The sequence below is a fragment of the Ogataea angusta genome (genome assembly GCF_019207475.1).
Source record: "Ogataea angusta isolate 61-244 chromosome Unknown 61-244_NODE_2_length_1002155_cov_89.706849, whole genome shotgun sequence".
Taxonomy (NCBI): Eukaryota; Fungi; Ascomycota; class Pichiomycetes; order Pichiales; family Pichiaceae; genus Ogataea; species Ogataea angusta.
In genome coordinates this window covers 1-26,028 of record NW_025065216.1, presented here as the reverse complement: position 1 = coordinate 26,028, position 26,028 = coordinate 1, and the positions used below count along the sequence as shown (strand labels likewise).

The 26,028-nt window shown below is 46.9% G+C and overlaps 15 protein-coding genes across 15 annotated transcripts; 8 read left to right on the top strand and 7 right to left on the bottom strand.

Moving 5' to 3' along the window:
* On the bottom strand, positions 1–4,896 carry KL928_000810 (uncharacterized protein; the record flags this gene model as incomplete). The annotated part of the gene is made up of 1 exon (XM_043206547.1): positions 1–4,896. One exon carries the CDS (start codon positions 4,894–4,896, stop codon positions 1–3), a length of 4,896 nt encoding a protein of 1,631 aa, XP_043061269.1.
* Positions 4,897–4,958: 62 nt separating this feature from the next.
* On the top strand, positions 4,959–6,413 carry KL928_000809 (uncharacterized protein; the record flags this gene model as incomplete). Its single annotated transcript, XM_043206545.1, has 1 exon — positions 4,959–6,413. One exon carries the CDS (start codon positions 4,959–4,961, stop codon positions 6,411–6,413), a length of 1,455 nt encoding a protein of 484 aa, XP_043061268.1.
* Positions 6,414–6,602: 189 nt separating this feature from the next.
* Positions 6,603–7,777, top strand: KL928_000808 (uncharacterized protein; the record flags this gene model as incomplete). The annotated part of the gene is made up of 2 exons (XM_043206544.1): positions 6,603–6,628; positions 6,691–7,777. The coding sequence occupies 2 exons, from the start codon at positions 6,603–6,605 to the stop codon at positions 7,775–7,777; spliced, it is 1,113 nt and encodes a 370-aa protein (XP_043061267.1).
* A 631-nt stretch (positions 7,778–8,408) lies between these two features.
* On the bottom strand, positions 8,409–9,281 carry KL928_000807 (uncharacterized protein; the record flags this gene model as incomplete). Its single annotated transcript, XM_043206543.1, has 1 exon — positions 8,409–9,281. The coding sequence occupies one exon, from the start codon at positions 9,279–9,281 to the stop codon at positions 8,409–8,411; it is 873 nt and encodes a 290-aa protein (XP_043061266.1).
* A 613-nt stretch (positions 9,282–9,894) lies between these two features.
* Positions 9,895–11,556, top strand: KL928_000806 (uncharacterized protein; the record flags this gene model as incomplete). Its single annotated transcript, XM_043206542.1, has 1 exon — positions 9,895–11,556. One exon carries the CDS (start codon positions 9,895–9,897, stop codon positions 11,554–11,556), a length of 1,662 nt encoding a protein of 553 aa, XP_043061265.1.
* Positions 11,557–11,599: 43 nt separating this feature from the next.
* Positions 11,600–12,994, bottom strand: KL928_000805 (uncharacterized protein; the record flags this gene model as incomplete). Its single annotated transcript, XM_043206541.1, has 1 exon — positions 11,600–12,994. The coding sequence occupies one exon, from the start codon at positions 12,992–12,994 to the stop codon at positions 11,600–11,602; it is 1,395 nt and encodes a 464-aa protein (XP_043061264.1).
* Positions 12,995–13,202: 208 nt separating this feature from the next.
* Positions 13,203–14,384, bottom strand: KL928_000804 (uncharacterized protein; the record flags this gene model as incomplete). Its single annotated transcript, XM_043206540.1, has 1 exon — positions 13,203–14,384. The coding sequence occupies one exon, from the start codon at positions 14,382–14,384 to the stop codon at positions 13,203–13,205; it is 1,182 nt and encodes a 393-aa protein (XP_043061263.1).
* A 309-nt stretch (positions 14,385–14,693) lies between these two features.
* Positions 14,694–15,203, bottom strand: KL928_000803 (uncharacterized protein; the record flags this gene model as incomplete). The annotated part of the gene is made up of 1 exon (XM_043206539.1): positions 14,694–15,203. One exon carries the CDS (start codon positions 15,201–15,203, stop codon positions 14,694–14,696), a length of 510 nt encoding a protein of 169 aa, XP_043061262.1.
* Positions 15,204–15,335: 132 nt separating this feature from the next.
* KL928_000802 (uncharacterized protein) lies at positions 15,336–16,415 on the top strand (the record flags this gene model as incomplete). The annotated part of the gene is made up of 1 exon (XM_043206538.1): positions 15,336–16,415. One exon carries the CDS (start codon positions 15,336–15,338, stop codon positions 16,413–16,415), a length of 1,080 nt encoding a protein of 359 aa, XP_043061261.1.
* Positions 16,416–16,424: 9 nt separating this feature from the next.
* Positions 16,425–17,147, bottom strand: KL928_000801 (uncharacterized protein; the record flags this gene model as incomplete). Its single annotated transcript, XM_043206537.1, has 1 exon — positions 16,425–17,147. The coding sequence occupies one exon, from the start codon at positions 17,145–17,147 to the stop codon at positions 16,425–16,427; it is 723 nt and encodes a 240-aa protein (XP_043061260.1).
* A 140-nt stretch (positions 17,148–17,287) lies between these two features.
* Positions 17,288–18,622, bottom strand: KL928_000800 (uncharacterized protein; the record flags this gene model as incomplete). The annotated part of the gene is made up of 1 exon (XM_043206536.1): positions 17,288–18,622. One exon carries the CDS (start codon positions 18,620–18,622, stop codon positions 17,288–17,290), a length of 1,335 nt encoding a protein of 444 aa, XP_043061259.1.
* Positions 18,623–18,798: 176 nt separating this feature from the next.
* KL928_000799 (uncharacterized protein) lies at positions 18,799–20,364 on the top strand (the record flags this gene model as incomplete). Its single annotated transcript, XM_043206533.1, has 1 exon — positions 18,799–20,364. The coding sequence occupies one exon, from the start codon at positions 18,799–18,801 to the stop codon at positions 20,362–20,364; it is 1,566 nt and encodes a 521-aa protein (XP_043061258.1).
* Positions 20,365–20,488: 124 nt separating this feature from the next.
* On the top strand, positions 20,489–21,421 carry KL928_000798 (uncharacterized protein; the record flags this gene model as incomplete). The annotated part of the gene is made up of 1 exon (XM_043206532.1): positions 20,489–21,421. One exon carries the CDS (start codon positions 20,489–20,491, stop codon positions 21,419–21,421), a length of 933 nt encoding a protein of 310 aa, XP_043061257.1.
* Positions 21,422–21,827: 406 nt separating this feature from the next.
* On the top strand, positions 21,828–23,534 carry KL928_000797 (uncharacterized protein; the record flags this gene model as incomplete). Its single annotated transcript, XM_043206531.1, has 1 exon — positions 21,828–23,534. One exon carries the CDS (start codon positions 21,828–21,830, stop codon positions 23,532–23,534), a length of 1,707 nt encoding a protein of 568 aa, XP_043061256.1.
* A 116-nt stretch (positions 23,535–23,650) lies between these two features.
* On the top strand, positions 23,651–24,460 carry KL928_000796 (uncharacterized protein; the record flags this gene model as incomplete). The annotated part of the gene is made up of 1 exon (XM_043206530.1): positions 23,651–24,460. The coding sequence occupies one exon, from the start codon at positions 23,651–23,653 to the stop codon at positions 24,458–24,460; it is 810 nt and encodes a 269-aa protein (XP_043061255.1).
* Positions 24,461–26,028: the final 1,568 nt, after the last annotated feature.

The following is a 26,028-nucleotide window of genomic DNA, read 5'->3' as shown; positions in this document are numbered from 1 at the left end:
TTATTTTTGCAAGTCAACAATACAAACCTTGCCCGACTTTGGACCACCATACAAAATTGCCCATTTTGTCCCCTTGGACGCCTCCTTCGAAAGCGCATTGTATATATTAGCCACGAACGAGCGAGGCGTCGAGCTGGAGACTCCGCCGACCTTCCTTTTCCATTCGTCTGGCTGGTTCAGCGACGTAATACTGATCATCGCAAGCACTTCGTCCCTCGCTTCAATGGTGAAGATAGGGGAACTCTCCAAGACCCGGATCAAAGACTCTGCAGACTCTGCAGCCTGATCCACGATCGCCCATTTCTCCTTCTTGTTGTTTTTTCTGTTGGCTCCCGTTGCATTGTTAGGAACAACAACCACCCGTTGACGGTTATCTGCGAGCGCCTCGGCGTCCTGCAACACGTCCTTGGTATCGACTTCTATCTCCTTTGGTTGCTCGCCTTTTAACAGCGACACGAGATCGTGCAAGTCAACTTCAATATCCACTTTGGCTTCCAGATTCTTGAGTCGCAATGGTTTATACTTGTTACTCTTTGAGTTGCCCTTTAGTGTCTCCATATTAGTCTGAGCCTTCACCACAAGCAGCCATTTGACATTAGATTCCACTGCCTGATTCACCATATCATCGATCGTGACCGAGTTATTCACCAGGTCAGCGCTGATGTCGTTCGACCAGAGTACTTCCAACAAAAATGGCGCAATCTCTTTCAGGATACCGGCAGAGAAAAACCCAATAAGAACGTCGCATTTCTTAGTCTGCCAAACAACCTTCAAATTCTCCTTCTGGAATTTGCGCTTCGTGTCTTTACGACTGTTGAACATGTCCTGATACCGTTTCATCGAGTTGAAAAGGAAATCCCAAGCCAGACGGAGCCCCACGGCTCTTGGCAGGTCACGTGGCGACTTGTTGCGGGCCAATGTGCTTATCAGCTCGTCGTAGCGTCCGCCAGCGCAGATGATGGATTTGAACTTGTCCTCGTACACTGCTGTGAACATGATTCCTCCTTTATAGAACGCAGAGTTATAGCCGCTAAATGGCCGAATTTCGATGTTGAGCCCCACATTGAACCATTCCAAATAATTCATGATCTTCGAGATGTAGTTTAAGGAACTGTCCACCTTCCCTAGATGCGGGCTATCCATCATGAGCTTGTGAAGCTTTGATCTCGCTTGTCCTATCGGGAGTCCAAAATCGAACTGCACAAGCTCGTTTAAAATTGTGGATGACATGTTAAGATCCTGCTTCAGAATAACTTTCAGCTCCTTGATAGTCTTTCCAAAACCGACTTCGGCTAGGATTCGGCTGACAATAACTCTTTGCGGTCTTTCTATACCGCAGTACTCCAGGATCGTATCCAGCAAATTGCAGTGGTTCAAAATTATTTTCACATTGCTCTGCTTCAGGAACGGCAAAATAGCTATGATTTCACTCATCACTTTGATGCACTCCGCGTCATAAAAGGGCAACAGTTCTGCTGAGTCACTCGGACGGGAGACAATATCAAAATCAATTTCCTTGAACTTGCTTGGACCAGATCCTTCGTCTTTGTCTATCGAGCGATAGACATCTTCGATTCTAAAGAATTTGTGTATAGCCAGCGGCTTGCGTCCAAGAAGTCTAGCCAGGGGAAGAGTTAAATCATACGGAAGCTGAAGGACCGAACCAGCTTTGTCCAGCACCTCGTAAACCTGGTATGTCGAATCATACAGAGGATTTTTGGGGAATAGCAGAGCAGTGTGGTCGACAAACTCAATCCCACCATGTCTCATGAATATCCTGGAGATCTCCTGGAGTATTTTGGAATGCAGCAGGTAGTCTGAAATCCCGTATGACTTCTCAACGTCCCCAAACAATAGGTCTCGCACATAGCTATAAGGCTGGGAGAACAAAATGCTTCTTGCTTGATGGTGCCAGGAAGAAGAAGGATCAATCAACGCATTCAAAGCCTCCTTCATTAAATCGTCCTGCTGCTCAACCCTGATCAGGCCGCTTTGAAGCAATTGTTTGGCCGAAGGTCTCCTGTCAACGTTATGGTCGAGTAACATCTTAATGATTTTTTTCTCGGTAGCAAGACGTTCATTATCAAAATCTTCCGGGAAAACAATCTCGGGAGCTCTCAGGTTACTGATCACAGTATACCGCTCCATCGATGTACCAAGCTGGTACACCATCTCGAAGAAAATTATGCCTAGAGAGTAGAGATCGACCTTCTCGTTGTATGCGCCAGAGCCGTTCATCACCTCAACAGCGACGTACAGTCTTGTTCCAATGTCTGAAGTGAGATCTTCTCCGCTTTCCGAGACGTCTAAAACTTTCCTGCTTGTTGATGGGAGATAATGAACGTTTTTTGCAAGACCAAAGTCTCCAACTTTGACGTTCTGGTTTTCATCAATGAAAATATTCATCGGCTTCAAATCTCGATGAATGATGCCCTGAGAGTGAATATGGCTGAGAGCTTCAAGTATCTGGCGCATAATCCGCCAGTAGAAAACAGAGTCTTTGTACAATCCTTGGCGAATGAGATCAAATAGGGTACGGTTTTCACAGTACTCCATCTGAATGAACAGAACGGATCTCTTTTTTGAGGCAGGTGCCTTTTGTGCTACGGTGGTGCTTTTTTCCTCTTCGCTTTCCGTTCCAAAAGTGAACGCTTTCTCTTCTTCGGGATCAGACTCTTCTTCGTCGCTAATGTTGAATTCCAATTGAGGATTAACAGAAGACGAAATAAAATCAGTATAGGTCTGGCTTCCCGTTCTCGTGTACTCAGATGTGGTTTCTGGCTCGGTCTCTAGCTCTTCATCGTCATCTTCAGAGTCTGAGAATACAGCGCCGTAGCTTAAATCATCCTCTAACCATGCTGCATAATAGCGAACGACATACTGGTGGTTGAGCCTGGCCAGTAACATTACCTCATTAAGAATTTTGGCCAGTTTATCCTCCGTATGCCTGATTTTTTTTATCGCGTAGAATCGGCCATCCAACTTGTTTCGCACTTTGACAACCTCACCAAACCCGCCTTTGCCCAGACTTCCCACTTCTTCAAAATCCTGAACATATCTGGAGTACGATTTGAATTCGTGAGCAGTGACGCTGTTGAAAGAATCTCTCTTGGGCTTATTCTTCGGGGCCGAAAGCAGTGGAGCATCTGATATATCGGAAAACCCGTTGATTTGAGCAGAACTCCGCTTGTCAACAGAGTCCGACCCTATCGACAGGGCAGGGACTGTATTGAGACTGAGCCGCAAAAAGCGACAGGGGAGCAGTTCCAGAGGATCTGGACGCTTGCGGGTGCGGACATCAAAGATAGCCTTGAGAAAATCGGCAATCGGTTCCTCCAATTCTGTGTAGTTTGCTAAGAGGTCTGATGGACTCTCAAAGTCATAAATGACATCAAAACCCAATACTAGCTGGACAAAGACAACTCCTAGATCCCAGACATCCGTTTTGCGCTGCGGCTTGTCAAATAGTGAGGACCCGTTCTTTTTCCTTTCGGGTGCTATCCATCCAGGAGCATCAAAAGGCAGCACGTCGTCATACTGTCCCTGATTTGGGTAGCTTGACACCATGTTCAAAATGGTGTAGCCATAGCATACGTTAGCAAGCTTGACCTGGCTCTGTCCCATGGATGACGGACACACCTGGATAGCGTCTAGGTTGAGACATTTGTGGATCATTCCTTGTTTGTGTAAATACTCCAAACTTTCTAACAGTTGGATTATCCACTCACGGGCAGAGTTGATGTTGATAAAAGATATCTTGCTCAAAAGATTGGCCAGCGTATCATTGTAGCTGGACAGTATGGCAATCTTCCAGACATCAAATCTCTCTTCGTCCATGGACACTTTTTTGGAGACTTTTTTGGCGGCGGAGTTTTGAAGCGAGACATCCCCACTAGATGTCATTTCGAATTTCTCGATGTTAAAAGCGTAGACCCTGTCGATGTTGTCATGCCGTAAATTGGTAACCGCCTGCAGCTCCTTCTCGAGGGAAAAGATCAGCTTTTTGCCTTGGCTGGACCTCCAAAAAGGATTTGACAGATCTATTTCTGTGAAGAGAAACTGAAGCTTATTCTTACCTTTGGTAAGATCCTGTATCAAAGCATACGTTGGGGAATCTTTGTGGATATGAGGCTTTACGAGATACTGCTGGCTGCAGTCTTTGAGTAGTCCAGCAGGCTCAATTGGCACAAAGCCGGACACTGCTCGGAAATTAAGCTTGTAATAATCCAAATGGGTCTCAACAGTCTTGTCAAAAACAAATATTCGCTCGTCTGTGGAGCTGTGAACGGCAGATTCCAAGCTTAATATGTTTTCCTTCAGCGTTGGTGAGGATGTCTGCACCTCGGATATGCTCTTATTGGATCTTCGTTTCAGCTCGGTGGCCACCATCTGGTCCAGTAATTCCTGCTCTTTTTCTCTCTCGAGTTCAATCTTATGTCGCTGTTCCTTCTCTTGCTGTTCCATGAGCTCCTTTTCCTTCTCAAGTCTACGAAGTCTTTCCTCTTCCAGGGTGCCTGTTCTGGCTCTCGTCTGGAACTCGTTCAGATGGTCCAAGATGCAGGTCGTGACAGAGTAAACCATAGGACCGCCTTTCTCTTGTTTCATGATTTTGTCGATCTCTGTGCGCAAAAACGATAGCTGGGAGGAAAGGATATTTTGAGAACGTCCAAATGACACCAATGGAAGCGTCTGCGGATACGTGGCTGTGAATTCAATCTTGAGCACTAGTGTCAATATGGGGTCGCTATTGGTATCGGAACGAAGCGTAATTTCAAATTTGGGACAGGGCTTCTGGCTCCAAGCGCTCTGCTGCGGCGTCTTGTCTTCAAGATCGTCCGCATAGATGGCTTTCAAAACCTCGAGCTCCTCTATCTGTGTGTCATGGTACTCGTTCATAAGGTTATCAGCCTTACCCGGCACACAAGTTTTTCAAGAGCAAAAAAAAAAGATAAACTAAAATGTCGTCAGACAAGATGGACGCCGCTTCGCTGATCTCGAAATTGAACCTCAACAAGGATGAATCCAAGGAACAGAAGCCCGAAAACGCAGACGGGGTAAAGGAAGATTCCAAAACCGAAACCGAAAGGGCAAAGAGTCCTACAGAGGAGGTCAAGGAGGACAAGCCAGACAAAAAAGATAACGCAGAGAAACCTCAAAATTCTCTCGTTGATTCGACCTACGAGGTGAAGGTGAAGCTTGCAGATCTTCAGGCTGATCCAAACTCGCCATTGTACTCCGTGAAGTCGTTCGAGGAGCTGGGATTGCGCGAAGAGCTTCTCAAAGGACTATACGCAATGAAATTCTCCAAGCCGTCCAAAATTCAGGAAAAGGCACTTCCCCTGCTCATCCAGAATCCTCCACGTAATATGATTGGCCAGTCGCAGTCGGGTACAGGTAAAACAGCGGCATTCTCGCTTGCCATGCTCACCAGGGTGGATGAGAATGATCCTATGGTGCAGGCTCTATGTTTGTCTCCTGCCAGAGAGCTGGCCAGACAGACTGAAGAAGTCGTTTCCCAGATGTGCAAGTACACAAACATCAAAGTCAAGCTTGTGGTTCCCGGCTCTTTGGAGAGGGACGAGGCAGTCAATGGACAGGTAGTGATCGCTACCCCTGGCGTGATCTTGGATCTTTTGAGAAGACGCAAGATCAACTTTAGTCATTTGAAGATATTCGTTTTAGATGAGGCAGACAATATGCTGGATAAACAGGGGCTTGCCGATCAGTGTCTTCGTGTAAAGAAAAACATTCCGCAATCAACTCAGCTGGTTCTTTTCTCGGCTACTTTCCCTCAGGAAGTTCGCAGGTACGCTGAAAAATTTGTTCCTAACGCAAACTCGCTAGAGTTAAAGCATGAGGAGCTTAACGTGGATGCCATCAAGCAACTGTACATGGACTGCGACTCGGACCAGCACAAGTTTGAAGTTCTTTGCGAGCTCTACGGTTTGTTGACCATTGCATCTTCCATCATATTTGTCCAAACGAAGGACACCGCCTCGAAATTGTATGCCAGAATGAAGCAGGAAGGCCACGCGGTTTCTATCCTGCATGGTGATTTGCAGCCAGCAGAAAGGGACCGTTTGATCGACGACTTCAGAGAGGGCAGATCGAAGGTCTTGATCACCACCAATGTCTTGGCCAGAGGCATTGACATCCCTTCGGTTTCCATGGTGGTGAACTATGACATTCCTCTAGACAAGTCAGGAAAGCCAGATCCGTCCACCTATCTGCATAGAATCGGAAGAACCGGCCGATTTGGCCGTACCGGTGTGTCTATCTCCTTGATTCACGACAAGAAGTCTTATCAGGACCTAGAGGCCATCAGACAATATTTCGGTGGAATTGAAATGATCAGATTACCGACCGATGACTGGGATGAAGTGGAAGAGATTGTAAAAAAGGTTGTCAAATGATAAAGCAGTGCATAAGTAATTAATTAATTAAGTCCCGTGACCTATCTAAGAGGGTGTTTGACGAAGTCGAAGATGTAGTAGTACCATTTTTGGTTGTAGTCTTCCTTCTGTTCCCCTTCAACAGCGTTTATTCCGTCTCCCAGGTAGAAGTTGGTCTGGAACAGGGAAACAATCAAGCAGACGCAACTGATGCCGAGAGCACCGCAGAATAGCAGGTAGCAAACATCCTGGTAAGCCTTGATACATGCAATTCTGTCATCAGAGCCCCATGGGAGAGCATAGATGACGGTAACGGACTCGAAGTACGAAAGCGCCCTGGTGGCATCACCGACGTGCTCGGTAAGACGTTTAGGAAGGTTGGAGGACCAAACGGCAGCGACGATAGCCTGTCCAACACCAGCACCAATACTGGTATACAGAGAAAGGACGGAGATCGTGGAAGCCAGGTCAACATGCGGAACACAAGCTTGAGCAGCCAGTTGGGTACCCATGGCGTCACCACAGTCACCGATGGAGGTGAGGACAAGGGCAGCCACGATGACACCGAGAGAAGGGCCGTTCTCCATCTTGGTAGAGTGCACCATCAGTCCGAGGCCAATGAGTCTGATACAGGAGCCGAACACTTGGAAGACCTTGTACCGACGGAAGTATCTAAACAGAAGACCGTAGATGACACCGAAAGAACACAAACCCATGGTCTCAGTGTTGTTCAGGTAAGTCCAGTCTCTGTAGGAAAGATTCAAAACAACCAAATCGTAAGAGCTGAAGTAAAGCAGCCAGAAGTAGCCACCCATCTGGTAGCAGAAGTCGATGATGACGCAGCAAATGAAGGTTCTGTTCAGCAGAACGCGCTTAGGAAGCAACGGGTATGGAGCAATCCAAATCTCGTAGATAGTGTACATGATGAGGAAAATTCCTCCGACAACTTCCATAGCAATCATCGACGGGTTGTGCCATCCGCCGTTGGCGTAAGAATAAAGCGAGCAAGGAAGAAGCATGAGGGAGAAAGCAAAACCGAGAAGGATGAGTCCCAGAGCGTCGATCTCGATAAGAGCGACCTTGATTTTGGTCAGCGTAGCTTTGCTTTTGAGAAGAGTGATCTGCGGAAGTCTGACGTTGAACTTGAAGGACCCATAGTTGATTTTGTGGTCCATCCAGAAAATCATACCAATGGCCGGAATCAGTGCCGCAGGGGTGATAATAGCGAACATACCGTAACCCCATCTCCAATTGGAAGTGGTGATGTTTTGGACGATGTAACCTGCCACCCAGGTGGTGCACAAGTACGGCGTAGAAAGGAGACCGTCGACGGTGGCTCTCCATTTGAGGGGAGTCATATCAGCGACCAAGATGCTGTTCAGTAGGCCAATACCAGATTGTCCGATGGCGATGAAGACGGAACCAATGACGTATGCCGAGATCGTAGGAGAGCAGGCCGCAATGACAAATCCGATGACATACAGCACCAGTATAATCATGTAGGCGATGGCTCTGGAGGTCATGTCGGAAATCTTGGCAATGAAAGGCTTACACACAGCTCCGATGATGGAGTTGGCGATACTCAAGGTGGAAAGCATTGAGTGGCGGTCAAACTGAGAGGTGGCATATGGCTGGTAGCTATACGTGGTTGAACTATCGAGCGCATATGTCCACGAACATAAGTACAAGGACAAGATCAGCACCAAGATGTATCTTTTATCTAAAGTCTGCTTGACTGCCTCAATTCTGGCCACACCCCGAGGCTTCTGTTCCTCTGTGTCATGCTCCAAAGTGTGGGAGTCAAGAGAAGGTTCCTTGAGATCCTGTGACATAGTCGTATTATTGATTTGAGAGATAATGTCGCGGCTATTTATCTGCTCCCAAAAAGTGAAAGTTTTTTAGATTTTTCTTATAGCCGATGCTTAGAGCCGAATTTTAGAGCCGAGTGGTCAATAATATAGCTTGTCCGATAAAACATGGTTTGCATTGCATCTTGATGAATAGGAAGCAAAATTTCTATTGTAAGTCTGCGAAATTTTCAAGTACCCTTGACTTTACCGTCTCGAATCCGGGTGCACCTTTTTGGTTTGAACAAAGATCAGACAATGCACTGACTCCTCCGAGCTTGTTTTTCTCCATGAAAGCTTCTATTAACTTAACTGCTTCCAGCCTGCGGGCCTCAATGGGATGACCACTCAAATCACGTGCAATTTCCTCTATCAAATTTGCAACTCGCTTAAGTCGATTAAAATAGGTAGTCTGGGTTGATTTCCACGTCGGATATCTCTGAAGTATTTCGCAGACCGAAGGCTTTCCAATGTCGGGGTCCCCGATATACCACACATCATGGAGCTCGCGCACTGTCAGACTTTTGTTTGACCTGGGTCCTCTTGGCAAACGGTAGTTCATTATTTCGTAAGGCATACTTTTCGGCGAGGCAGGCTGCAGGCTATTATTTACTAGCGCATGATTGTTTGAATCTTGGTTGTAGCCTGGCTCTCCATTGGTCATGGTTTGATCAATCAGATCCCGAGAATTGCCAATTCTCTCTATGAATGCTGCTTCATTCTCTTCTGTTGGATGATCGTCTTTTTGTAGTAGGCAGTCCAATTCGCCCTGTACGCGTTTAATGTTTTCACTCAGCGAAGCCTCGACCTTCTGGTAAACGACATCCTCCAGCTGTCTCTGGAAGTTCTCAACATTATCAACTTGTTTTAGTAATGAGTCTATGGTATTGCGCGCAGAAACACCTTCAAAAGCTCTCGACAAAATATGATCAAAAACGGTTTTGAGATCTGGTTCCAGTGAGGAGGGGTCGGAAAGATTTCCAAGAATCATCTGCTGTGGGTTGCGCCTCAGCTGCTCCTCAATGTCAACCTTAACATCCATGAGAGGTGATTAAGAGGTGGATATTAATTCTCAGGATTTCTTTTTGGATCTCAAAATAAACAGTACATCAGCTGACCTGGTGCACGTGATGCCACAAAGATGCGAGAAGTTCGGGTCAACTTATCGACACCCACAAGGTTCATCTCATGGCTTTGGGCTGCGATAAGGTTCAATGAGGGGACTGTAGCACTTTCACTGCGAACCGTTATCCAAGAACCCCCAACCCAAATCTCGAGGGTGTATGTCTAAGCATGGCATGTGTACTATAGACTTGCTGTCCTTGATTTAGTCGAACACTATGAGAAAACTTGAAAGGTGATGCTAGTGTCATGATCACCGTTTTTCATTCGAATCTTCCCAGCGTCAGGATGTCATGCTAAATGGTAGCTCCATGCCAGAGCCGCATGTAGTGAAATACCTACTACAGAAACAATTGCTTCAATGAAAAGTTCACTCTTGCTGACCTGTGCAGTGAAGCAGTTATGAGTCCGTTTGCCGGCTACCAAGTCTTCTACATGTCTGCTTCACTTTCCCGACTCACCGAGAATATCTGAAGAGCGATAAATGAAATTGGTGTACAGATGTAACTCAGATAAGAGTCGACCAAAAAGATATGATGCAGTCCTTTGAGACAAGGATAGTTGGGTTCATAGTTGTTGGCTTTTTCATAGTCTTCTCGGTGTTCTGGAGCTTTCCTGAAGAGTCCGGGGCTGCAGTCAAATGTCCTGAAACAAAACCACATCGGCCATCCAATTTTGACTCGCACAAAGCAACTCTTTCCAAAATATTGCACAGCAAAGAGTTCAGAAATGCTTCTGTGATGAAATTGCAAGCTGCAATCAGAACAAGGACTGAGGTTTATGATGATGATCCCATATCTGTTGAGGAAGATCTTACGTACTGGTCGAAATTCGAAAAGTTCGAACAACTACTCAAATCTACGTTTCCTCTATTTTACAGCAAAACCACTCTCCACAAGGTCAATTATCATGGATTGGTGTATATTTGGGAGGGAAGTGACTTGTACTTGAAGCCCCTGGTTTTGATGGCTCACCAGGATACGGTGCCCGTTTCAAATATTACCCTCAGCCAATGGGAACACGATCCTTTTAGTGGTGACTACGATGGAGAAAACGTTTACGGTAGGGGAATTGCTGACTGCAAAGACCAGCTTATTGGACTATTGGAAGCTGCAGAAGAGCTGATCAATAACGGTTTTTCGCCAAGACGGACCATTATCTACTCTTTCGGCTTCGATGAAGAAGTTGGTGGCCCAAGAAACAAGAACGCGGAATGGCTCGAGGCGAAATACGGCAAAGACTCCATGTACGCAATTCTGGATGAAGGAGGGGTCAATTTGGACACCATTCAAGGAGTTAAAATGTCTGTCCCAGGAACAGCGGAGAAAGGCTACATGGACCTGAAAATTATCCTAGAAACGCCAGGAGGGCATTCGTCGATTCCGCCTAAGCACACATCAATTGGCATGATTGGCGAGATGATTGTGGAGCTCGAAAGAACGGAATTCCCGACGTATTTTACCGAAAAAAATCCTGCGTTCTGGGAATACGTCTGCGTTGCAGAGCACTCGCCCGACATGGATTCATCGGTTAAAAAAAGTATTCTCAGTGCAGGACACAACCAGAAGGCCAACGAGGTTGCAAGGAAATACATAGATGTGGATCTCGGCAAGGGATTTGTTGTCAAGTCAACAAGGGCCCTTGACATCATAACTGGAGGAGTCAAGGCCAACGCTCTACCAGAATATGTGGAACTCACGGTGAACGTACGGATTGCCATGGAGGAGACGGTGGATACTGTGACGAAGAGAGTTCTGGCTACCATTGAGCCGGTTATTGATAGATATCATCTGGGCCTTGCACTTGACCTTGATGGGCGTCAAGAAATCAAGCCTAGAAAGCCAGCCGGAAACTGTCTGGTTAAAGTCGTTCAAGCGGTTCCGCCTGCTCCCTTGACCCCCACTCGGGGTAACCATTGGAACATATTTGCCGGAACCATCCACCATGTCTATGAAGACCTTGTGGCTCCAGATTCAACAGGCCTCATTGTTGCTCCGGGTATAGGTTCTGGAAACACAGACACCAAGTACTATTGGAACCTCACAGAACATATCTACAGATACAGGCCCGGCTTGTTACCAGGTGTCTACTCTAAGGAGCACGGGATCAACGAATATATTCCAATGGACTCTCATCTGCACTTGATTGCGTTCTATTATGAGTATATTTTAAGTGTCGACGAGACGGACGATTGAAAGTTCGGTAAAGCCAAATCAGGAAATTTTAAAGATACATTTTTTAGACGCAGTAGTCAACTAGTACTTCTGCGTCTTTTCCAATCATTGACTCAATGTAACTGATAAAATCATGAAGAGGGATCATGTCAATTTCTCCAAGGGGGCCTGTGGTTGTCAGTATTCTTCCCATGTAAAGAGCTCTTAGATACCATTCACCGTCTTTGAGTCCTTGGTAGAGCTCTAACACAACCTCCGATCCCATTCCTGGCCATCTGAGATAATCAATCTGGAGAAACCCAAGAATACGTGCAATGGAACCATCATGGGCTACGTTGTGAGAGTATTTGAGACTCGTGGCCCCGGTGGTTTTCTCAAGAAGACGGTGCTTAAGCTCATTAAAGTATGCTCCGTAACTAGTTGCCGCATAAAGAGTCGAATTTTCATGAATCCGGTACTTGTAGTTGTACTCAAAGTCTCCCAGACGAAATATTTGTTCTGCCTGGTCCTGTGTCATACAGAGTGAAGAGTTTTCGGAATTGCAAGCAAGACCGTACCCATGACACAATCTGAACGCAGTGTTGTCGAAGTAATGATCAAAAGACACATGCCAGTCCTTAGATTCTGGATCAACTCCAGATATGTCGTCTAGCTCATCGTACAAATCTGCAGCCCTAGCCAAATGTTCCTGCCATACAGTTGAGGAGGTAATCTCTGATGCTATGTCATCCGCAAATCCGCACGAATAGGACGGCTCGAGTACATCAAAGCCATCAGCCTCCACCTTCACGTCAATTTCTTTCTCGTGAGGATACATGGCCTTAACCACTGCACTAGCAACTTGAGAGGTGATGACATTATTGGTCACTCGAAACGTTACTAGCTTGGGATCATATGACGCTGGGAGAAAACTCATCAGCTCCCCGTACACACCATAAAGGTCAAGCCCGTGTTGGTATGAGTCTTCTAAACCTGCGTAAGAGATTTGAGGAAACTGACAAGTGCCATTGTAGCCGTTGTGGATGAAATTGAATGGGTTATACTGATTCTGGTAGTTCGCCCAAGAGAGTTTCGTAGTGTTACCACTGTGAGCTGGAGTTTTGAATTCGGAATAATAGTTGTTCAAAGCTTCATCACAATAAAGCACCAGGGTTTCCACAGGGAAGCAGTTCTGTGCGTATGGAGTTCTCTTGTGATGGCGATGGATAACCTCGACAAATTGTAACTTGTACTCGGACTGATCTACCTGTGGGTAGATATCCTTTCTTACGTGGGGCATATTGCAAAAATCATACTGTCCGTAGCTGCTATCCGGGACGAAAGATGAATTGTAAATTCCCCCGTTGGTGCCTCTTGAGGTGTTGAAAACCTGGTCCAGCTCTGAGAATTCATTGTCGATAGGCGCATGGTGGATGATCTGAGCAGAAGCAACTGCTGCTAGGGCCACAAGCAAAAACATATAGGAAGGTAAGTTTTTGTGTGCTATTTATGCGACTCGAAGAAAAACACGTGCTTCGAGGCCAAATCTCGAAAGCTGGGGAAGTTAGTCTAGCGGAAATTAAAAAACCGTTATCATATTAGCCACGTTCGTGTGCCCACGTTCCTCGGCTCGAGTTCTTATATCACAAAATTACCGATAATCGGTGAAACTTTCAACATTTTGCTATTTAGTGGTACAAGGCTGGCAGCTTTCTCACGCCGTAGGCCTCCTCTAGATAATGCACCTCTTCCTCAGACAGCTTCAGGCTGATAGCAGCCAATGCATCGCCCAGTCTCTCAGGCTTGTTGATTCCCAAAATGGGATATTGTCCTTTGGCCAAAATCCATGCTGTCGCAACGGTAGCCATGGAAACTTTGTGCTTGGCAGCAAGAGCTTCCACCCTGTTGATAACCTCTATATCATTTTCGGTCAGCTCAGCAAGACCAAGGTAGGAAAGGAAAGAAGAGTTTGAGGAGCGGACTGTAGTATCATGCGCCTTAACAGCGGGTCTAGCTAAAACACCTGCCGCCAGCGGAGACCAAGGAATGAGGCCGACACCTGTTTCATGGCAGTATGCAATCAGTTCGTCCTCCTCGTCTCTGTAGAGAAGAGAGTAGTAGCTCTGCATGGAGACAAATTTTGTCCAGCCGTGCCTCTCAGCAATGTTTTGGAGCCGGATAAACTGGTATGCCCTCATGGACGAGGCGCCGATGTATAGAGCCTTGCCAGATTTAACGACATCGTGTAAAGCTTCCATGGTTTCCTCGGCTGGAGTTGTTCTGTCGTACCTGTGAATTTGCAGCAGGTCAATATAGGTTCCGAGTCTTTCAACGCTCTTGTCAACGGCATCAAAAATTGCCTTTCTCGACAATCCGACACGGTTGATAAAGTCAACGCCCTCTTCCGAGCCATTCGAAGGATCGGCGCCAGGATCCTCGCTAACTGGGAAATAACACTTGGTGAAAATCACAATAGTTCTTCTGTCGATGTTGTACTTCTTCAAGAACTTGCCAACCAAGATCTCAGAATAGCCATTGGAGTAGTTTCCAGCGGTGTCAAAGGTTCTAATGCCGCTGTCGTAGGCTTTTTTCATAATTTCAAAAACCTGTTCCTCATCCTCAACGACATAATCAGACCAACTCTTTTTGCCAAAAGACATGCACCCGAGTATCACTCGTGAAATCTTGAGACCAGAGTTTCCCAGCCTTGTGTAGAGCTGAAACGGCGCCTGATCCCATTTGAAGGACTTCTCTAGGAAAGACATGGATTGGTAATGGAAGTTTAGGAGGTTGAATTTCCACTTTGAACCCTGGCTCAAAAGTATGGCTTCAACAGATAATGTAACACGTGCTGCCCAACGGGAGCACATTATTATGTCACTTGAGTCTTATTTGAGTCCATAGAAGACTGCCAGATGAGTCCGGCTCTAACCAACTAGAGCAGGAGCCTGCTCATGGCCTTATATAAGCAATAGTAGTCAAGAATTCCGGACCAGATCGTATGGTACCACATACTATCTACACCTCCCACCTGAAATTTCTCCGAGCTTGCAACTGCCACACCTTTTTTCTTTTTATCACGTGCAGGCTTATTGTCGCAAATTCTCGTTTAGGAAAGAGTCTGGCCTATCAATAACGTCGCAAGCTTTGACCCTACTTAAGTAAATATTGGGATCTTATCAGGAATTAAAAATAAATTCCCAAACGAATCTCCGACCTGAACATTTTCTCATGTTCAACGCCTTCACTGTTACCGATCTCGCTCTTGTGGACCAAAAGCCAGCAAAGTCTGCTGGTAAGACCCTTGCCGACTTCCAAACTCTTCTCAAGGACACAAACTCCACGGGTCGGTCGATCCGTTCGCGAAATGGATGCGGAGAATGTCGCAGACGCAAGTAAGTAGCAATATTCTGCCAGCTAACCACAGAAAACGCTGTGACGAAACAAAGCCCGTCTGCAAACTGTGCAAGAGACTTGGCATCGAGTGTGTGTGGCGTCAACCTGGCACAGAGCGTAAGAATGCCAAACGACGACAATCCCAGGCCATCAGAGTTCGACTGAGTCCTGTCGAGAAAACTTCTGAAGTATCGTCCACTCATACTCTTATTGACACACTTAGGACAAATCTTCAAACTTCGGTCGAGTATGAACCCCAAATGAACGTTTTCTCGCTGCCATTTATTCGTCATCTAAGTGAGACTGAGAGCCGGTATCTTGATTATTACATCAACTATGTCTCGGCGACCCTTTCCCTTCTGCCTCAGGAAACAAATTACCTCCTGAGTCTCTACATCCCTCTGGCAGTCCACAATAAAGCCATCATGAGCGGCCTTATTGGTTGGTCTGGGCTTTTCTTGGCAGGCACCAAGTCAGAGGAAACTCCGATGAAATACATTCAGGACGCTGTGGACTTATGCGACAGGACGCTCAAGTCCGAGAATCTAACAATATCCGACAAGCTGGAACTTGTGTGTGTGTTTTTCATCCTTTGCGCTGCAGAAATCTGTGTCGGTGACGTTAAAAACTGGTACGATATCTTTGGCAGGCTGCACAAGTTTATTTCGGATGAGTGCAACGGCAATCTAAAGTCCCTTTTGGGACTACTGGGTGACACAGAGGGGGCAAAATGGTTGCTGTCTAACTTTCTGTACCATGATGTCCTCAGCAGTTCCAGCCACGAAAAAGGCACTCTTTTTCCAATTGATCAATATTGCGAGGCATTGGACATAATTCCTGGCACCACACAATTGTTGGACTCGGGCACCGTTTGTGACCCCCTGCAAGGATGTGTTCGGCCAATGTATGTCTTGCTTGGCGAGATAATCAATACGAAGAACAAATTGGACAAAATGCAGGAGGATCTGAACGTCATCGTGGACCGTGATACGTATAAACAGAGAAAATTTGAGTTTTTGACGACGCTAGAGTCGGACTTCGAGGAACTGGAAACTAGGATCAAGAACACGAATCCACATACTCCCTCGTTGTTGCTTTTAAAGGATGACAAAGAGCTCGAAGACCATCTTACGTTATTCGAGATCTACAAATTAAGTCTCAGGATCTACCTCCGCTACATGGTGCGGAAGACCCCTCCAGCAGTACCAGAAATCCAGCTGATGCTTCAAGAGCTTACGCTCTGTATGGATGTGATCATGGACACCAATGTTCAGTCGGGCCTATGTTTTGCGCTAATGGTGGCTGGGATTTCGTGCGTCGATCCAGTGGATCGTGAGCAAATGGAAGCCAGATTACGGTCATTCTGTTCCAAATTCCCCGTTAAGAATTTCGAGCTCGTTTTGATTCTGATCCGCAAGGCATGGGAACTCAACAAGGACGGAGCACATTGTGTCAACTGGTTTGACATTTCTGAAAGCATGGGATGGTACTTATCATTAGCCTAACTAGTTAATCTATTCCAAGCTTTTGTATTTAGCAATGACTTTTTCTGCCAGATCAACGAGACCCGTGGCAAGGATGTCCGGAGTACCAAAAATTTCTGTACAAGGATCGTACTCGTGGACACTGCTCCATGCAGTGATAAAACCAGCCTGTTTTGCAGCACACGAATCCCACATATGTGCGGCGGCAAAAAATGCCTTTTCAGCACCCGAAGGAATTTTTTTGGCGATAAACTCGTAGACTTCCTTTTCAGGTTTTCCCGCACCGATCGAGTCGCAAGAGATCAGGTTTTCGGATGGCATCTCAACTCCGGAGCGCTTGAAATATCCAGCCACTCTCTCGTGCGAAGCATCTGTCAGACACCAGATAGTGAAGCCGTTATCTCTAAGCATCCGAAACATTTGCTTAAGCTCAGGACGTCCTTCCAGCTTGAACCATTCACCATAGATAAACTCAAGATCGTCATCAGTAGCATAAGATTTTGGATCTTTCACGCCAGCAAAAAATAAGGATCTATAGAATGTGCTCTTGAAAACCTTCTGGAACGGCTGATATTGCCCGCACTGGGATAGGTACGAGTAATCTCTTTCGCAGCCTGCTAGCCAGAAAAAGAAAAACAAACGGGGATCAATTCCCGAATGTTTGAACCGTTCTCCCATACGTGTCTGAATGCCCTCGATGACTTTCTCATACGAGATACACGTTCCCACAATGTCAAAGATTATATCTGGCATTTTTTGGTTCCTAAAGCACGGAAATTGCATGAGCTTTATACCGCAAGATAAGAAATCTCTGAAAACAGGACTGCAAGGGATCACAGTCGGAGAAATTCTATTTTGGGTTTTCGCGACGAGGTCGCCCGATAAGATACTATTTAGAGTTTGGCAACCGGAGTGCTCAGGGAGGCCAAAATCTCGTTTCTGGTCTTAGTCATTCTCTCTTCGGAGATCTTGAAAGCCGAAGGGACTTCCAATTCCTTTCCCATGATATTACTGGCTAAAGCTTTAGCTGACAGCAAGACCCGCGGCATACCGTGACCATGGAACCCCGCAATAATGAATTTGTTGGATTCGTGAGGCATTTCACCAACATACGGGAAAGAGTCGTCAGTGTAGCCAAGAATCCCGCTCCAGATGTGATCGGTCTCCGTTTCAGTTAACTTCCAATCGTGGAAGAGCTTCATATAGTCATCAAAATACTCCTTAGTTCCGGGGATCAGAGTGCTATCATCGACAACATTATAGAAAACGTTCTTGAAAGGGAAAATATGCTTTTTAGCACCACCGACAATAACAGTCCCATCCGCACGATTTATCAAGTAGTCTTGATCTGCGCCATCGTATCTGATACCATATGTATGTGACAGATGGGAGGGACGGACCTTTGGAGTGATATGGCTGCAGATGCCTTTGATAGGAACGATCTTGTTCACAAATTTTGGTTCCACTGAGGCGGTGTACGCATTAGTAGCGATTACCAGTTTCCGAGCCAAAATGGTTCCTCGGGCAGTTTTCACTAGCCATTTATCCCCGAACTTCTCAGTTCCTAGAACAGGTGTGTTTGTCTGCAAATTAAGCCCTTTTTGCATACATTTTCTGAGCAGTGAAGTCACAAGCTTATACGGCCAAAGCTGGCCCGCGGTGAATGTGACACAAACCTCAGAGTCTAACACATGACTGATAGTTTTAGCATTTTCTCCAACGTGTAATTGAACATCGTGTTTGCACGTAACGTAAGGATTTTTTGTAAACTCCCGGTAATTCTCCAGAGCAGCATTAACAGCAGAAGGAGTCAAATGAACGTCACATGACCGGCCAGCAACGAAATCACAGTCAATGTTCTCGCTCTCAATGAGCTCTTTCATTGCAGCCAAGTGAGCAAACTCAAAGTTGGCGATCTCTGCCGCACCTTTCTCTCCAAACTTTTTAGTCCAGGACTTATGCGAGTAGTAGAGGCTGGGCTTCAGATGTCCACCATTACGGGCAGTGGCTCCGCTACATACATCGCGTGCTTCCAACATAACAATCGTGCCAATGAATCCTTGCTCCATCAAGAAGTGTGCCGTCGTGGTACCAGCATAACCAGAACCAACAATCACAATGTCTGTTTCGGCTGGAAGATCTGGAGTTGATCTATGGTCATGAAAGTCCACTTCAGCTGTTAGCCAAAACGACTTTGTAGAGTTGGGAACGGGGAGGTAGTTAGTCATATGAAACTAAGGTAAATGATGGTTTATTTTTTCATTCCTTATCTAATTCATTGCCCGACCAATGAATAATTTTGTGCGTCCCGGTTGGAGAGGTGCGTGGCGGCAAAAACTGATAAAGCCTGATTGAGATTTCCGCCAACCTATATATTACCAAAGATCAGAAGGAAAGGGATATCATGTTTGAAAAGACTTCTGAAACAGAAAAAGGATACGACGACTCTAAGGGGGTCTCCACCCACGATATCCACGTCCAGTCGATACTATCTCCTCAGGACGACCAGGAAATCAAAGATCAAGCCTTCGAGCTTCTCAAAGATAACATCGATGAGGAACTGGACGCTGAGGAAGATAAATCAGTGAGACGTAAAATTGACTGGAGATTCCTTCCGCTGCTGACTCTCATTTATGGCCTTAACTACGTTGACAAGGCATCCCTTTCTTGGGCAGTCATGATGAATTTCAGAGAAGACACCAAGTTGAAGGGAAATGAGTATTCATGGGTGTCTTCCATTTTTTACTTTGGGTACTTGGGGGCTGAGTACCCAGCTAATATTCTCGTCCACAAGTTTTCAGTTCCTAAGATTCTCACAGGAGTTTGTCTTTCCTGGGGTGTTTTGATGCTGGCTCATATTGGAGCGAAAAACTATGCTGGAATTTTAGTTATCAGGTTCTTGCTAGGAATCAGTGAGACTCCAGTGTCGGCTGCAATGATCAAGTATGTTGGGTGCTGGTGGAAGAAGTCCGAACAGCCTATGAGATACTTGTGTTTCAACTCTGGACAAGGTGGGTTGTATGTTCTTTTCAGTCTTGTCTCCTACGGTTTGGGACATGCTGGTGGAAACTTGTCGCCATGGAAGTACATCTATATTGTTCTGGCAATTGTCTCCTTCTCTTTGGGAGGACTGGTTTGGTTTTTCTTACCGGCTTTACCTCAGAATGCGAAATTCTTGAATGAGCACGAGAAGATGGTTGCTGCAAAAAGAGTCTCGAAGAACATGACAGGAATCAAGACGGTGGTTTGGAAAAACTACCAGATACTTCATGCCTTGAAGGATCCAAAGACATATCTGCTGACCCTGTATATGTTCTTCTCCATGATTCCTAACGGGGGTCTTACCAATTTCAACACAATCGTGCTACAATCCTTTGATTTCGACAAGTACACTACGCTCCTAGTGAACCTCCCATGGTCATTTTTCTCTGCTGGTCAGATGTGGGTGTGGGTCATTGTCGGTCAAAAGTTCAAGAACCTGAGAATTGCCGGCCTGATCATTCCGATGTGCATTGCAATTACCGGACTGTCTATCGTGTATGCGACCGAGGGTGGTGGGGCAAATAAGTGGGGAAGAGTGTTTGCTTACTGGATGATCAATTCCTGCTCCGCAACCTATCCCTTTGCAATGACCTTGACGGGACAATTGATAAGTGGCCATACTAAACAATCGTTTACCAACGCGCTGGTCCTGATTACTTTTGCCTTGGGTAACATTGTCGGTCCGTTCGCCTTCAAAGCTAGTGACGCTCCAAGATACACACACGCTCTGGCTACTATCATTGGTACCTTTGCAGCCTGCATCGCGATCGGAGCAGTCCTCGGAGTTTACATCTTTTATGAAAATAGAAGAAGGAACAAGCTATACGGAAACCCGGCCGAGGATGAAGACCTGCAGCTTCAAGGAGAAATCGACGGTCTCAAGGATAAGACAGATCTGGAAAACAAGTATTTCAGATTTGTTTACTAATCTTCGAACCCGTTAGCCTATCTAGCCGAAATTGTAAATTTGTACCGCAGAAGAGTTTGGTCCGGCTCACTACCTATTATTTTAATTCCAACAGTTAAGGTGTACTTGTCGTAACTTAGTTTTTATGACTTCTGTGCTCTTGGCTTTGAACACGGGAGCATTGATGCCAGCCATAGGGCTCGGTACTTGGTCTCCTGACGATAGATCTCAGATTCGTGAATGTGTTGAATACGCTATCTTGGAGGCTGGCTACAGACACATCGATACGGCTTACTTGTATGGATGCGAAGATCAGGTTGGAGAAGCGGTCAGAAACGCCATTGCCACAGGGAAAGTGACCCGTGAGGAGTTGTTCATCACGACAAAAGTCTGGCCTACATTCCATAAACGCATGGAGGACGGCCTGGATTTGTCGCTTAAGGCTTCGGGCCTAGATTATTTCGATCTGGTGTTGGTGCATTGGCCGATTCCTGTTAAGTGCGACAGCGAGGATGGAAAACCCTTCTGGCCGACAAATGAGGACGGTTACATTGCAAGGGATACGTCTAGCAACCACATCACCATGTACCAACAGTTGGAGAAGTGCTTGGAAAACGGGAAAGCTAAGGCTATCGGAGTTTCAAACTATTCGATTCCGAAATTGGAAAGCTTGCTGAAAGAGTGCAAATACGTTCCGGCAGTCAATCAATGCGAGCTTCACCCACTGCTTCCACGTCGCGACCTTTGCGATTTCTGCACTTCCAAAGGTATTGTGATGACCTCGTATTTTCCTTTTGGCGGTGATGGGGCTCCGATTTTGAAAAACGAGGCTATTGCAGAAATTGCTGAAAAGTATTCAGTCAGCTCGAGTACGATTCTATTAAGCTACCACGTCAACTTGGGTGTGTCTGTCGTTCCCAAATCGTTCAAGCCGCACAGAATCAAGTTAAATGGGAAGATTGTCTACCTTCAGAAAGAAGACCTGAAGAAGCTCATAGACATTGGAAAAGAAAAGCCACACAGATTCAACAACATTAATTACGATGTTGATCTGGAGTTCGGCAAGGAGGACTGGTAATCATTTCCAGATCGAATATTGAAATGGAAATTCCATCTACTTAATTTTGTGGGCATACAAATTTTTTTTTTTTTTTCAGTTATAATTTCTTGGCATCTTCAGCCACAAACTTTGCCAAGAAAGCAGTAATAAAGCACATGGTCTCTATAGTTCTCGACTGTGTTTTGGTCTCGACGCCAATACCGAGCTGGTGAGATGTGATAAAGCAAGAATTGTGTCTTTGCCAAGCTGTGAAATTGCTCTCTCTGACCAGTTTCGAACCGCATTTCTTTGATCAAAACGACATGTTTTGTTGAAGTGCCTTCAGAAGTTAATAAAAGTTAATTAGGAACGTGGGCTGCCAAGAAGTCAGCTCAGCCGGTAACCACTAACTATAAATTACCACCAAAATGTTCAGTAGAATCCCATGACAGACGCTGCCTTACCTGAGTTCAACTACATATTTGCAATCGCGGTGATATTTGCATTCTTGGATGCATTCAACATCGGTGCAAACGATGTTGCCAACTCTTTCTCGTCATCTGTGTCCTCACGGGCTCTAACATATTGGCAAGCAATGATTCTTGCCGCAATTATGGAGTTTCTGGGCGCTGTTTTGGCAGGATCTAGGGTCTCCGACACCATCAGAAGCAAGATTATTGATGTGCAGTCATTTGAAAACGATCCGTCGGTGCTAATGCTTACCATGGCATGCGCGCTAGTTGGCTCGTCAATTTGGTTGTCGATAGCAACATCCATCGGGATGCCTGTTTCGACTACTCATTCCATTGTGGGAGCAGTGATTGGAGCAGGAATCGCTGCAAACGGTAGCGACCATGTCGAATGGGGCTGGGACGGATTTTCTCAAATAGTTGCCTCGTGGTTTATTGCTCCTGCTATCACCGGTGCTCTTTCGGCAACTATCTTTCTGATCACCAAATACTGTATCCTCGAAAGGAAAAATAGTATTGCAAAAGCACTGCTTTTTGCTCCTGTGATTGTGTTCATATGCTTCTCTATCTTGACAATGCTTGTTGTGTGGAAGGGAGCACCGAACTTGAAGCTGAACAACCTGTCAACTGGTGCAACCGTCGGCTCAATCTTTGGAGTCGGTGCAGTTGCTACGCTTCTTTACCTTCTTTTCTTCCATCCTTATTTCACCAGGAAGTTGGTGTACGAGGACTGGACGCTCAAGTTCTATCATGTTCTTGCTGGACCAACATACTACTTCAAATCAACCAAAAACATTCCACCAAAGCCAGATAACGTGGAACTTGTGATTGACTATTACCGTGGAAGAAGAGCCGAAATTCCAGTCGTTTTGACCGACGATGAAAAAAATGCTGGCGACAGTTCTCCGCTAGTTGAGTCCCAAATAAGCAACATTGATCCATCACCACAAACCCCAGACGATATTGGATATTTCGACTATGTGACACCAGCAGAAAGAAAGCTCTGGCGGAGCATGATTCTCAAACCGAAGCACTGGATCAAACTCTTATGGCTGCTACTGACTCATGGTTGGAGACAAGACGTGATCAGCAACCAGGCAAATGCAGGTGGTGTTCTTGGACACGGGGTTCAAGATATGTACACCAAGTCAAAATTCTACGACACAAAAACGGAGCATGTGTTTTCCTTATTGCAGGCTTTCACCGCATGCACAATGTCGTTTGCGCACGGATCCAATGACATTTCCAATGCAGCCGGCCCTCTTTCGTCTGTCTACAACATTTGGATGACAAACACAGTTGGCAGCAAGAGCGAGGTGCCAATTTGGGTTCTCTGTTTCACTGCCGGATCGCTTGTGCTTGGATGCTGGATGTTTGCGTACAAGCTGATGTCAAACCTAGGAAATAAGATGATTTTGCAATCTCCAGCAAGAGGTTTTGCAATTGAGTTGGGAGCCGCCTGTACGGTTGTGATGGCTACAAGACTTGGAATCCCAGTTTCCACCACCCAGTGTGCAGTTGGTGGAACGATCTTTGTGGGTCTGTGCAACATGGATGTGCGTGGTTGCAACTGGAAAATGGTTCTTTGGTGCTATCTTGGATGGTTCGTCACGTTACCTGTTGCAGGTCTCATTGCAGGACTTATCAACGGAATCATTTTGAATGCTCCTCGATGGAGCTGAACAAATTACGTAAAAATTGTGGCTTTATCTAAATTATGGGATTTACATTAATAATCAAAATGTGCGTATAAAATTATCTTTTGAATTGGAAACGTAAAAGTTACGAAATTCACAACATGTCACTGGGACGCGATGCGCAAGCGAACCTTGCGGGAAAGACTGTTTTGATAACGGGGGCGTCTGCGGGCATTGGCGAGGCCATTGCGCATGCGTTTGCGGACGCGGCCGGAGGCGACATCAGGCTCGTGCTTGCGGCCAGAAGGGCGGGCAGGCTCGAGGAGTTGGGCCGGCAGCTAGCACGCAGCGGGGCGAAGGTACACGTTGCTGGTCTTGACGTGAGCGACAATGTGGCGATCGATGGGTTTTTTGCGGCTCTTCCGTCCGAGTTCCGGGACATTGACGTGCTGGTGAACAACGCCGGCACGGCGCTGGGAGTCGAGCACGCCGGGAGCATTCGGGACGATGACGTGCAGAGCATGTTTGCCACGAACGTTCTCGGGCTGATCAAGATGACGCAGACGGTGGTTCGCGGCATGAAGCAGCGGAACCGCGGCGACATTGTGCAGCTGGGGTCGATTGCCGGGATCGAGAGCTACCCCGGCGGCAGCGTGTACTGCGCGACGAAGGCCGCTGTTCGGAGCTTCACGCAGGCGGTGCGGAAGGAGCTGATCGGGACCAGGATCCGAGTGATGGAGGTTGACCCCGGCGCTGTCGAGACGGAATTCTCGCTCGTGCGGTTTGGCGGCGACGCCGCGAGAGCGAGGAAGGTGTACGAGGGATTCGAACCTCTGAGTGCGCGGGACGTTGCGGAGGTGGTTGTGTTTGGGTGCAGCCGCCGCCCGAACGTGGTTGTAGCCGAGTCGCTCGTGTTCCCGAGCGCCCAGGCGGGTAGCTACCACCGGCACAGAAGTACGACTAGCGATTGAGAACTATACCGATGAAAACCCACGTGCTGCCAAAAGAATCATGTACAGGGTGGTTGGTCTGTACGTGGTTGCGGTCTTCGTGTTGACGTTGGTCGTGCCATAGAACGACAAGAAGATCGCCGTGAACGACGGAACCGCATCTCACTCGCCATATGTGATTGCCTTCGAGAGAGCCTGCATCAAGGTGCTTCCCCATGTGGTGAATACGCTGACTCTCACCTCTGCGTGGTCAGAGGGAAGTGCAACCGTCGAACTCGGCCCGGATTCTGTTGGAGGGAGCCTGGTGCAGTAAGAAAATCTCTTGAATGTGGAGAGTGGAACGCTGTTTTGGTACCAAGGAAGCGAACAACTGGAGAAGTTGCCAAAGAAACTTACCTTCGTGTGCTGACCTTAACGACCCAGCTTTAACAGTGCGTGTGGACTGCTCCATGCGGGGGAAAAGACATTTAGTCCAGACCGCGAGCACCAATATAGATCAGTCAGAATGTGGTCCCACTGGCGGGTGGCGGTCCATCTCTCAGCATAAGAAGAACAAATCCAGAAAGCTAAGACCTATACCGAGCGTTTGCCGGCCCGGGGGACGTGGGGGTGGCGGGTGGGTGTTTTCGGTGGGCGCAAAAACGCGGAGCGTTCTGCGGGTGTTTTCTGCGGCGGGTTTCCACGGCGGGCGCGCCGCTGGCGGGTTTGGTGGCGGGTCTTAACTATGAGAGCGGTGGGTGTTTTCGCCGGGAGCAGAGGTGGCGGGTTTGGTGGGTGTTGTTTACATGGCGGGTCCGGTGGCGGGTCCTCCCATACAAAGTAGTGGGTGTTGTTTACGTGGCGGGTTTGGTGGCGGGTTTCTATTGTTCGGACGTGGTGTTTACATGGCGGGTCCAGCGGGGGGTATGAACGGCGGGTTTTAGTGGCGGGTTTGCATGGCGGGTTTTAGTGGCGGGTTTCAGTGGCGGGTTTTCATGGCGGGTCCGATATCTCAGCAGCCAGTGGTTGTAGGCCAATAAAAAACGCATAGCCATTAAGAGCGGTTTCGCATCATCGCCGGTGGCCGTTGGAGAGCGCAGTAGAGAGCAGCAGTAGAGAGAATGTGTAGATGAAGAGGGCAATATGGTGTCCACTAGCAGTTTTAGTGGCGGTTTAGTGGCGGGTTTTCACGGCGGGTCTGGTGGTGGCGGGTGTCATATCTCAGCAACCAGTGGTCGTAGCCAGCTCAAACCTAGACACCCAGAAAGCTCTTCCTCAAGACAGTACGTAGCACACAAAAAAGAACGAGGTGAGCAAAAGTTATAGGAATTTACTAAAAGCATATATTTAAATAGGTAACTGGATACAACCCACCAGTAGATGACAAAACCACATATCTAAAACGCACCTCTCCCACACCCCAGTAGACCCCAGTAAACCTACCTCTCTAGCACAACCCATCTAGGTAATGGTGCAGTAAGGCAATAAGTGCTAGTATGAACTATTGGTAAAGCCTCTCCTCTGATTGGCCAGAAAACCCGCCACCCCCTGGACTCCCATGTCTGATCCCGTCGTGTCATTCCCTCGACTCCACGTGTCATTCCCTCGAG